The sequence below is a fragment of the Vulpes lagopus genome, chromosome 8 (assembly GCF_018345385.1).
Source record: "Vulpes lagopus strain Blue_001 chromosome 8, ASM1834538v1, whole genome shotgun sequence".
Classification (NCBI taxonomy): domain Eukaryota; kingdom Metazoa; phylum Chordata; class Mammalia; order Carnivora; family Canidae; genus Vulpes; species Vulpes lagopus.
In genome coordinates, this window is record NC_054831.1 from 106,126,133 (window position 1) to 106,137,473 (window position 11,341).

The window sequence follows — 11,341 nt, forward strand, 5'->3', positions numbered from 1 at the left end:
GCCAGGACCACACTGTCTTGATGACCACAGCTTTGTAGTACAACCTGAAATCCGGCATTGTGATGCCCCCAGATCTGGTTTTCTTTTTCAATATTCCCCTGGCTACTCGGGGTCTTTTCTGATTCCACACAAATCTTAGGATGATTTGTTCCAACTCTCTGAAGAAAGTCCATGGTATTTTGATAGGGATTGCACTGAATGTGTACATTACCCTGGGTAGCATGGACATTTTCACAATATTCCTCCAATCCATGAGCATGGAATATTTTTCCATCTCTTTTGTCTTCTCCATTTCTTTCAGAAGTGTTCTGTAGTTTTTAGGGTATAGATCCTTCACCTCTTTGGTTAGGTTAATTCCTGGGTATCTTATGCTTTTGGGTGCAATTGTAAATGGGATTGACTCCTTAATTTCTCTTTCTTCAGTCTCATTGTTAGTGTATAGAAATTCCACTGACTTCTGGGCATTGATTTTGTATCCTGCCACACTGCCAAATTGCTGTATGAGTTCTAGCAATCTTGGGGTGGAGGCTTTTGGGTTTTCTATGTACAGTATCATATCATCTGTGAAGACGGAGAGCTTGACTTCTTCTTTGCCAATTTGAATTCCTTTTATTTCTTTTTGTTGCCTGATTGCTGAGGCTAGGACTTGCAGTACTATGTTGAATAGCAGTGGTGAGAGTGGACATCCCTGTCTTGTTCCTGATCTTAGGGGAAAGGCTCTCAGTGTTTCCCCATTGAGAATGAATGCTATTTGCTGTAGGCTTTTCATAGATGGCTTTTAAAATGCTGAGGAATGTTCTCTCTATGCCTACACTCTGAAGAGTTTTGATCAGGAATGAATGAAGCTGAATCTCTTATGCACGACTACAGTTTTTACATAAGCATTTTCAAATCAGATGAAAATGAAATTTGATCCCTGTATGAGGAGAGCAGAGATAGAGATGAGGTGTATGGGGAAGGTGGAAAGGAGAAGACAAAAGTTGAGAGAGCAAATTGTGAGTTTTCCTAAATTTGAAAAGCAAGTGCCATTCTCTTTCCTAAATATAAGTACCAAGGGTAAGTGTGGAAATGAATATCCGATCTTGAGTCCGTGTCTGTGCGGTCTCATCTCACATGTTAGGTAGACATGAAGAATGCTTCGTGGTGGCACTTGATTGGCCTCTTGTAAACTTTTCATGAGTGTTGTCTTTTCCCATGGTAGTTTTGGTATACAGAATGCTGGATTTTTGTTTGTTTTGCTGTACCAACGCCCTTGAAACTTATTAGAATTAATAAATGTTTAGTCTACAGTTTGCTCTAGCCAAGTCAGAGTCCTGAATGGTTTATTATTTATGTGCCAATTATTTCATATTTAAAGATAATTAGTATCTATTCCCAATGATAGTCACTGTTCTCCATAACTGCTTAAAGACCTTAATTCATGTGGATTTTGAAACTTCTAAAAGTAAGTTTTCAAATTTAAAGACAGGAATTTTATTTCAAGAGGCTCCCACAAATACGTTTTGGTATTTTATTCCATGACAAGTACCAATTTAAAATTTGCTTGAGTTCTTTAACCTTCAGAAATACAGGGAACTGTTGATCTAACAAAGAACTACTAGGGAAATCCCCATCTTCCCAGCATCTGTTACATGGATAGTTTTTAAAATTCTGAGGAAAGAAAAATGTGAATTTATCCCTAGGAGAGTAATAATTTCTCATAACGAGTCCAAACGCACATACATACCCAGTATGTGGCCATTTTTAATTTGTCCCTTTTGTGCATCTTTGTGCTTCAAATGGGAACCTACAAAATGAAAAGCTTCCAAGGGCATTCACAGAGATTTTTTTTTTTTTTTTTTTTTTTTTGGTTTTGTGGACTCCTTCCAAATCTTGGCAATTATTTCCTATGATGCTGCCAAACTTTTCATAGGCAGATACCGTAACTCCAAATGTTTTTTTAATCTGGTTGGTAATGTCCTCTGGGCTTTAGAGTATCTATGTTCCCTTAATCATTCCAGCCTCCTGTTAGCAATCTATTAAACAAATGAATTTCAGCTTAGGATTTTATGTATGACCTTCCTGCTATGATACAAAGAAATAGCAGTAACAAGATCACTTTACCACTTACATATCTCCTAAGTAGGAAATTAACGGCTATCCTTGGGTATTATATTATAAAAAGATTATTTACCAAAAGTCTCCAAGTGGTTGACTGTTATTCTTATGTTTTTGTGTATGTGATGTAGCTTAAGTAATTTCTGGTTTGGGACTCCAAGAAAGGATACTACCAAGCTTATGTAGAATCTTAAGTTCTCATGAATTATTGAGTGGAGAGACCTCAGAGAATGAGACATGGGAGAGGAATGCAGTCTTGTGAATTTATGTACTGAATTCTTATTCAAAAGACCTGCTTAGATATTACACAACAACCAGCAAAAGAAAAAACCCCACATTTCCAAAAGAGGGGATGAGTGTTGCTTTTATATAGTCACTCCCGAGCCACACTGGGAAGGCATCCTAGGGAACGGGGCTGAGCGCAGCCAGAGGGCCGAGACCAGCCTCTGGAGATCCCCGAGGAGGAGGAGGACAGAGCCACCCAGCGGCACCCATCCGGTCCCGCGGGGGGGGCGTCCGGGGGTGGCCCCACAGCCACGGTGGTGTCCCTCTCGCCCCGCAGGCCGCGCTGACCATCCAGGACAGCCACATCCAGGTGCACAGGCTGTTGCTGCAGCAGGCCGGCCAGCCAGCGTCCCAAGAGGAGCACGGCGAGCTGGCGAGGCAGCGGGAGGAGCTGGCCGCCCTGCCCAGGCTCCAGTGGCAGCTGCAGCAGGAGCGGCGGCGTGGCCAGCGCGCCTGGGAGCAGCAGCAGCGCGAGCAGGAGGCCAGGGCCTGCCGGCTGCGGGAGCGTGAGCAGGGCTGCCGCGGCCGTGAGGAGCTGCTGCTCAGGGCCCGCGGGGAGCTGGACCGGCAGCTGCGGGAGCACCGGCAGGACCTGGAGCGGCTACGGGAGGGCCAGCGCCTGGTGGAGAGGGCGAGGGCCCGCACGCGCGCCCAGCACAGCCTGCTGCGTGGCCCGAGGCCCGGGCGCCAGAGCAGCCTGCCCGCGGCCTTGCCTCCAGGCAGCAGTGAGGTACGGCCGGATGCCTCGGGGACAGCCAGGGACAGCTGGGGACGCCGCCCGGCACGCGCCTTCGTGCCACTACCAGGCGCCCCCCCCCCCCCGCCCCCCGTGTGCGCGGCCCGACCTGGACCCGGCCGTCACCAGTGCATGCATCTTACTTGCAGGGGGCAAGGAAAGGGGTTAGGAAGCTGGGTCTGCTGGGTCAGGGGCTGGCTGCACCCGGAGGCCCTGCCCCAAGTGACGGGGCGCGGGGGGGGCGGGGGCGACCTCCAGCGAGGCCCGGCTGCCTCCCTGCGAGCACGCCTCTCTCGCACCAGAGGGGCGACGGCTTCACTTGTGCCAGTCGTCAGTTTGGGATACGCGTACCCTTTGGCAGGTCAATGAGCAATTTTTTTTTAAAGATTTTATTTATTATCCACGAGAGACACACAGAGAGAGGCAGAGACACAGGCAGAGGGAGAAGCAGGCTCCATGCAGGGAGCCCGATGTGGGACTCGACCCGGGACCCTGGGGTCACGACCTGGGCCATAGGCAGATGCTCAACCATCCAGCCACCCAGGTGTCCCAGGTCAATGAGCTGTTAATGTGCATCTGTAGGTACTGAATTTAGCAAGTACAACCCTACTCTGTTAACTAACCATAGTTAACATGAGTGTCCTAGTTAGAGGCCGGGCGGGACATTAAAACCTTTCTAAAGATTGTATTCCACTTGTATCCCTTCTTTTCACGTTTGACAGACAGTTCCACGCACCCCAGGAGTTTACTTTGCTGCGCTCTGAGCACATAGATGCTTTTTCCTGATAACACGTAAAGTTGTAAAACTTGATAAGATGATAAGGAAGATCTGCGTTGTATCAGATTTTCCTTTCGAGTTGGCTAAATTTCATTTATTGCAAATACCTCATGCCTGTATTTTCAGCATTTTATGTAGCAAAAATGAAAATGCTGCTTTCAAAGTGGAAACACTTTAGTGGTAGAGAGCACGACTCCTAGGTTTTGGGGTGGTTTTCTTTTATGGCTTTTGTTTTGTTTTTAAAGATAAGCTAGACACAGCGAGTTGAAGTTTTGGTGCTAGCTCATTAGAAGGGGAGGAGTATGATAGTCTTATTAGAAATCTTGATTGCTGAAACTATTAGAAACAAATACTTTATAAAACTGACACAAGTGGCTGGAGAAATTATTGTATTTTTTTTCTGTATTTTCTTACACAGGTGATGGAACTTAGTCGATCCGAGAGCTTGTGTCATGAAAATTCATTCTTCATTAATGAAGCTTTAGTACAAATGTCACTTAACACTTACCACAAATCAACTCCATCAGGTGTCCACCAGGAAGCCACTTATCCCCAGAATATAGCTAATTCGGACTTGGTAAGGACTAGTGAAAGTCCCGTAGACCTCCAGTTGGACATTTCTCAGCCCTTGGATGTCAACCACGAACTGTGGACAGCCGCTGGGTCCTGTCATCAGATACCCCCTCTCCATGAAAGCAGCAAGGATTCTTGTAAAAATGGTAATTAACACTTTACGCATCATCTGTGTAGTTTCAGCAAGAAGCTGTTTCTCTGAATGGTTGGCTCTTCTTCGGAGCAAATCAAAGCGAGTCCTAGAATGGGAATAAATCGGTTCTCGTGAGCTGGAGTTTGTGGCATCAAGTTCTTCGGTGAAGTCTGGGGCCGTCTTCTAGGAAAGTCAGAAAACGTGGTTAGAGGGTTTGGGGGTGCCACCAAGATATAAGAACCAGATGGGGTTTTCTGTGGGTTAATCTGTGGGTTAAATGATAAATATCAAATTGCTTCAGTTTTAAGGGAAGGTTATTCCTTTTTGTAGACTCTACTGCATTCTGACGCGTACTCGTTGGCTCTCAGAAATAAAGGATAGAGACAGGATTTATGGTAGGACTTTATTGTCTATCAGGGCAATTTCCTTTAATGTTGGTGAAGCTCTCCTGCTATTACACACCCCAACGTGAAGCCATTAACATCATTTGTCATGGTAAAAACAAACAAAAAAAGGTGTTGTGTCTCCATAAGTACCTCATAATAACCCAATTTGCTAATCCCATTAAAGCATTTGCCAAATATAAATGAAAGGCAGCTCCAGTTACCAAGGCCACATGAATCTAAGTGATTTAAATCTATGTCTATTATAAATTGTTTTCTGTGGGATATGAAGTAGGGAATGAGAAGAACTTGAAACCTCTCTACCGAAAAACAGATGGCATGCAATAGAATAAACAAATGGCCGGCCACATGGATGTGAAATAAATCACTGACAGCAAAATCTTTCAGAAACATAAAACAAGCCGTAGTATAGAGCTCTTCGGAACTTGACGCAGATTTGTTTCCATGCTTCATATATAGTCTTCGTTGGTCACTGGGATGATCTTTTAGCAACAGAAAGTTTTGAAGGGTACTCAGTTTCTCCGGATTAGGGAGCGGTAATTCTGACATTGCCTGAGAGTTGATATATGACTGATCTAAAAGATGTGAATTCTTGGTAGTGGATGATTCTTTGCGTTACTTAGTCCCTGCGGTTAATGTTCTTACGTCTTGTCAGCACATAGGAGAGAATGAAATGACTCTTCAAAGCATCATTTCAAATAATCCTTCAATTAAAAAAATAATAAAATGGGATGGCTCATCAAGATTTTTTTTTTTTAAGAAAAAGCAAAATTTAGAGAACGCAACCCTTTTATTATCTTGCAACTTTAGTACTGTGGAGACCACACTGTAGAAGGCTTTTTCTAGGTACGTGTTGCTTTGCTGTGTTAATTCATTAAGCTGGTATTTACAGTGGGGGTTTTTTGTTGTTTCTTTCTTTTTTTTTTTTTTAATGTTTTCGTCCATGTGGTTTTGCATACTGGCTTTGGTAGAATTCAAAAACTCAGTTTGAGCTAAACCACACATTCAGCTTTTGTTTAAAAGAACCACCTCCCTCTTTTTGTATATCTCCCATCTTCTTCTATTGTGCTTCAAAGTATAAAGCTTTTAAGCATTTGGCAGCACTCTTGCAGGAGATAGAAAACGTACTAAGGAAATAAACAGTGATTCTATCCAAAACCAGTCTCGCCACATGTAAGAAATTAGAGACCGCCAAGGGAAACGCTGGGAAAATGTACTTACGCTTCAGTTATTGTGTGTCCAGTGTAGGCCAAGGACACTGAGGACATTGGCAGAGGCGAGGAAAATCGACTTTGGCCTAAACCTCCCAGGAACATCCTGGTGTGTGTAAGTAGGGATTAGATCAGGACGCAACGTGCGCCGGTGAGCGCGGGAGGTTGGCAGCTAGTCCGAAAACCCTGTTTGTGTTTGTTTGCTCTAAACGTGAGCAGCCAGTTTCTGGAGGAGAGGCTAGAAGGAGATGGGGAGGTGAAAGGGAAGGGGAGTGCAAGTGGGCCTGCGCCTTCAGAGGGTTGTCGGGGATGCAGGCGCTCAAACTGCTCTGGGGCCTTCACAGCTTTTATTTTATTTATTTTTTTAATAATAAATTTATTTTTTATTGGTGTTCAATTTGCCAACATACAGAATAACACCCAGTGCTCATCTCGTCAAGTGCCCTGCTCTTACTCTCTGCCCCTGCCTCCCTCCCGGAGGGCTGCCCTTTGGAAGGTATTTCTAAAGACTCGGGACTCTGGTGGCCTTGGCTTGCATGGCTTCTGAGCATCCTTCAGCCTGAATACCCTTTTGCTCCACTTTTCCCCCCTGTAAGGCGCGTTCTCTGAAATAGAACTTTTCTGTCTTATGTCACCTAAGAATCACCCCATGTCATTTGTAGATATTTTTTAAGGTAGCACTTTATATTTTTTATATTTCTTTAACAAGATAGGGAAGCTCTTTTTTTTTTAAGATTTTATTTATTCATGAGAGACGGGGGCGGGGGCAGAGACCCAGGCAGAGGGAGATGCAGGCTCCATGCACGGAGCCCGACGCGGGACTCGATCCTGGGACTCCAGGATCATGCCCTGGGCCGAAGGCAGGCGCTAAACCGCTGAGCCACCCAGGGATCCCAAGGTAGCACTTTAAAGAACTCTACTCTTCACTTTCGGAAGTTGCTTCATGAACACAGATCTTGGGTGTTTGCACATTAAATCCCAACTGGTGTTTGATTTTATTTCCGGTGAAAGAGAGGGTTGATTTTGAGAATTTAATCTGTACTTCTCTGAGGGGTATGGACTCCAAGACCACAAGACTACAGAAAATTTGAATTTCTTTAAACAGTATAGTCCCTGTAGGACAATTGCAAAGTAACTGGACCCATGAAATGCTCAGCTTTATTACTCTTCTTAAAAGCAAAACAAATACTTTGTTTTTGTGATTTTTTTTCTCGCCCTCTTAGCTTTAGAATTATGGAACTGTTTGTACAGTTCACTAGTCTGTATATGACCTTTCCTTTAAACACCAGACAAGACACTTTATGGTGTGGAAATGAGTCTGAAATCTTCTTAGTCTCCCTTTTCAGTTACATTTTTTTTTATCTGTACCTCAATATTTGAAGGTTGCCTAAAAAGTTCCTCTTCAAAGTAGTTAAAGCATTATGGTTTTGCCATGCATATGATAAAATTTAAATCAAGAGCCAAATTTTATGTGTTAGTCATGTAGCTATTGGCAGGAGAATAATTTTATTAAGTTTGGATTCCAAAAGAGTGTTGAGTGTTTCCCTTTAGTACATATTAGGATTTGGTGCCCATCAAAATATTGTCCAAATTCAAGGCATTGTATTCAGAATATTTCATCTTGGCAGTGTGTTTTTTTTTTTAAATACAGACAGCTGTGTTAAAATTTCATTGACATGTTTTTTACATATGGAAAGAAAATAGAAAATTTCCAAATAAAAAGCCACAGTATAGTTAGTATTTAAGTAACAGTTTTTAAGCAGTGACTATATGGTGATTTCTAATGTTTTAAAAATATTCCATAATTCAGGAATGGGCACCTTATTTGTGTAATCTGTGTAGAAGGAAGCTTTGCCAAGGACCTTCAGGCAATTTCTCACAAAAGTGAAACTGGCCTTGGATACCATAAACATCAAGAACAAAGTGTATTTGAAAACAGGGATGTATTAGTTTCCTGGGGCTGCCATAATAAAGGACCACAGACTGGGAGGATTTAACAACAGAAATTTATTTCCTCGCAGTTCTAGAAGCTGCAAGTCTTGAGATAAAGGTGTTGGCAGGGTTGGTTTTGCCGAGGGACTCTCCCCTTGGTTTGTAGACGGTGGTCTTCTCCCTGTCTTTGCATCGGCTTTCCCCATCTGTGTCCTAATACCCTCTTTTTTTTTTTTTTTTTTTAAGATTTATTTGTTTATTCATGAGAGACAGAGTCAGAGACCCAGGCAGAGGGAGAAGCAGGCTCCCTGCGGGGAGCCCGGTGGGGGACTCAATCCCAGGACCCTGGGGTCACGCCCTGAGCTGAAGGCAGATGCTCCACACTGAGCCACCCAGGTGTCCCCCTAACACCCTCTTCTTGTAAGGACACCATTCATGTTGGGCTAGGGTCCACCCTAATGACCTCACTTCGTCACCTCTTTGAAGGCTCTATCTCCAAAAACATTTTGAGGTAATGGGGATTAGGAGTCGAATATATGCATTTGGCAGGGGACAAAGTTTAGCCCTTAACACAGGATAAAATCATGAAAGCTTTAAATTTTTTTAATGTGCCAAAGTTGAACTGTAATTTAACTACATTGCAAGTCTTTCTTGCTTCGTTAGGGAAGTGAGCTGAACTTTTAGAATAGTGATAAATAATCTGTATCTGCTTATTGATATGTTATCAATCCTGTGTGTCAACACACAGAGAGTGGGGTGGAACAGACTGAGTCTGTAGATTCGTTAGGTCTTACTTCCAAATCTAGGCCCTAATTGAGGAGCCTTGATAATTTTGAGCTCTCTCCAAATGGGAGGGATATTAGATGCCTTATTTTGAGTTGCTTAAATGAACTAAATACTGAAAGGTTGAGAACATTCACTATGACATCAACTTGCTGTCCAGATATATCTATTGGGAAGTAACTGGGCAACTCTTTTTCCTATGGAATTTTGACTATCACTTTGGGAACATTTTTAAGGAAATCATAGTACTACTTGCTCTCGGTAATCCACGTCATGGCAAGACTAGAAAGAATTGGGCTCAGAGGCTTAATTTTAATCTTTCTCACTGACAAATGTAGATGATTGACTTTCGCCTTTTGCAGATTTTGTACCAGGAAAGGAAAACATGCCATTTGCTTGTAGGGCCTGGTGAGCCCCCAGTGCTGACTGCCAACTTCCTGATTGCATAGTTCTCTGGGGGCAGGTTGACTGTGTGAGCCAACTGGGCCGGGGCCATCCCGCCTTAGCACACAGAGCCCAGTACACAGCAAGAGAGTAAAACCAGCAGGTGGGTGGATTCAGAGGCAGCCAGCCAGCCATGTGGTTGCCTGTTCGTTCCCACCCTGGGTTCCAATTTGGTCTCAACAAGCTGCTGAAGTGAGAGTCCATTCGGTATGAATGATTCCAGAGGTTAGGGCTGGCCTTGAGTCATCCTTAGCTCAAAACAAAACAAAATATATATTCATGTAAATATATGCATAAATGTACATACACATATGTGGTCTATGAACTACCCATTTGACCTTTCTAGTACAGTGTGGCTTTATTCTTGGAGTGATTAAGGCTGGGTTTGAAAGGGAAGTTCATAACCATTTATGTACCGAACATACCTGAACGATAAGGGGTATTCCTAGCAGTCACATTGACTCATGGGACAACAATCCAAAACTGGGGAGGGAAGCATCTTCCCTTCCACAGATCAGAATCTGGGACTCCTTTCTCACCTCCATGTCTGTCCGGCAAGGGAGGTTCCAATTCTGCAAGGTTTGCTTAAAATGTGAAGTGTTCCACCGAGGACTGTTAACTTATGTCTACCTAAGAGGAACACCACCATCTGGCTCAATGGGTGGCAGACTTTTTCCTAAAGGACCGCAGAGTGAATGTTTTCATCTTTCCAGGCCATCAGATCTTTGTCGCATATGGTCAGCTCTGCCATTATACCTCAAAAGCAGCCACGGACAAAGTGTGAAGAATGAGATTGGCTGTGTTACAGTAAAAGTTTATAAAAAAAAAACAAAAACAAGCAATTTGGTGGTAGGGGGCATTTGCTTTGTTTTGTTATCCACTTAAGTTGAGAAAGTTATATTCCTCCTGGTTTGGAAATTTTATCCCAATTCACATTTGTTTGAATTAATCATGAAATAGTAGATAGTACTTCTCGCCATTTAAAAACACATTTGATTATAAGGTCTTGTTTGTTCTTTACAGAGGTCCTGTGACATGGCAGTCACTGTCACTGGGTTTCTCAAATAAGGCAACTTTTTCTCTTTTACTTTTGGTGGAGTCCCTGGAAAAAAGATGAATTTAGAAAAATAGAGTTGAATGGATGGAGTTTTTTTTAAAAAGATTTTATTATTTTTATTCATGAGAGACACAGAGAGAGAGGCAGGGACCCAGACAGAGGGAGAAGCAGGCCCCCATGCAGGGAGCCCGATGCACAGCCCGATCCCGGGACCCCAGGATCATGCCCTGGGCCCAAGTCAGCGCTAAACTGCTGAGCCACCAGGGCTGCCTGAATGGATGGAATTTTTAAAGCCACTGGCTTAGAACTTGGAGAGATCCTCCCCCACCCCCAACGCCAGATCCAGACTCTTGTGATTGTGTCATGGAAGGCTACCCTATAACCCCGAGGCTAGAGGGAATTAAGGTGCCATGGGTACTCTAGCTGGCCATGCCTCAGGGCTTCTGGAAAAATGCAATAAGGGTATGAACTCCTGTGTTCAGAGATTCTCATTTGGCAGGACATGGCTGGGGCCTGCAAATCTGTGTATCTACATGCTCCTTAGGTGATTCCAAAGCAGCTAGCCTGTCACCTGTCCCTACACTGCCTCCCTGGAGTGCTGGCCCTGATGTTTGAGAACCTTCGTCCAAATACTAACTCTGGCTCCTACAGCTGCATGATTCCTAAGCCTTAATTCCCCATCTGTACAAATTGGAAAGAAGTGTTAACAGAGTTCAAAGGGGGAAAAAATGTCTGGCATGTCTTGGGATCCAGGGAATGTCTGCTTCCTTCCTACCTTCTGGAAGTAACTGATCCTGGTTGTGATTCAGGAGTGGTGTACTGATAAAGATGTGTCTCCTAAATGTCTCTAAAGCCAATAAGATAGAGATCTGGGGGGGATAAAAAAAAACTAAAGTAAATTGGGGATT

At 43.7% G+C, this 11,341-nt stretch overlaps 1 protein-coding gene across 15 annotated transcripts in view; it reads left to right on the forward strand.

Annotated features, from left to right (window-relative positions):
* Nucleotides 1-11,341, forward strand: part of ARHGEF28 (Rho guanine nucleotide exchange factor 28) — a 297,631-nt gene that overhangs the window by 266,859 nt on the left and 19,431 nt on the right. For 14 of the 15 annotated variants that reach the window (XM_041765582.1, XM_041765581.1, XM_041765583.1 and 11 more), the window contains 2 exons: nt 2,660-3,112; nt 4,315-4,615. In XM_041765582.1, the coding sequence (XP_041621516.1) occupies nt 2,660-3,112; nt 4,315-4,615 (754 nt within the window). Of the gene's footprint in view, nt 1-2,659; nt 3,113-4,314; nt 4,738-11,341 lie in introns of those variants that run through there. The other variant, XM_041765596.1, reaches the window with a different exon arrangement.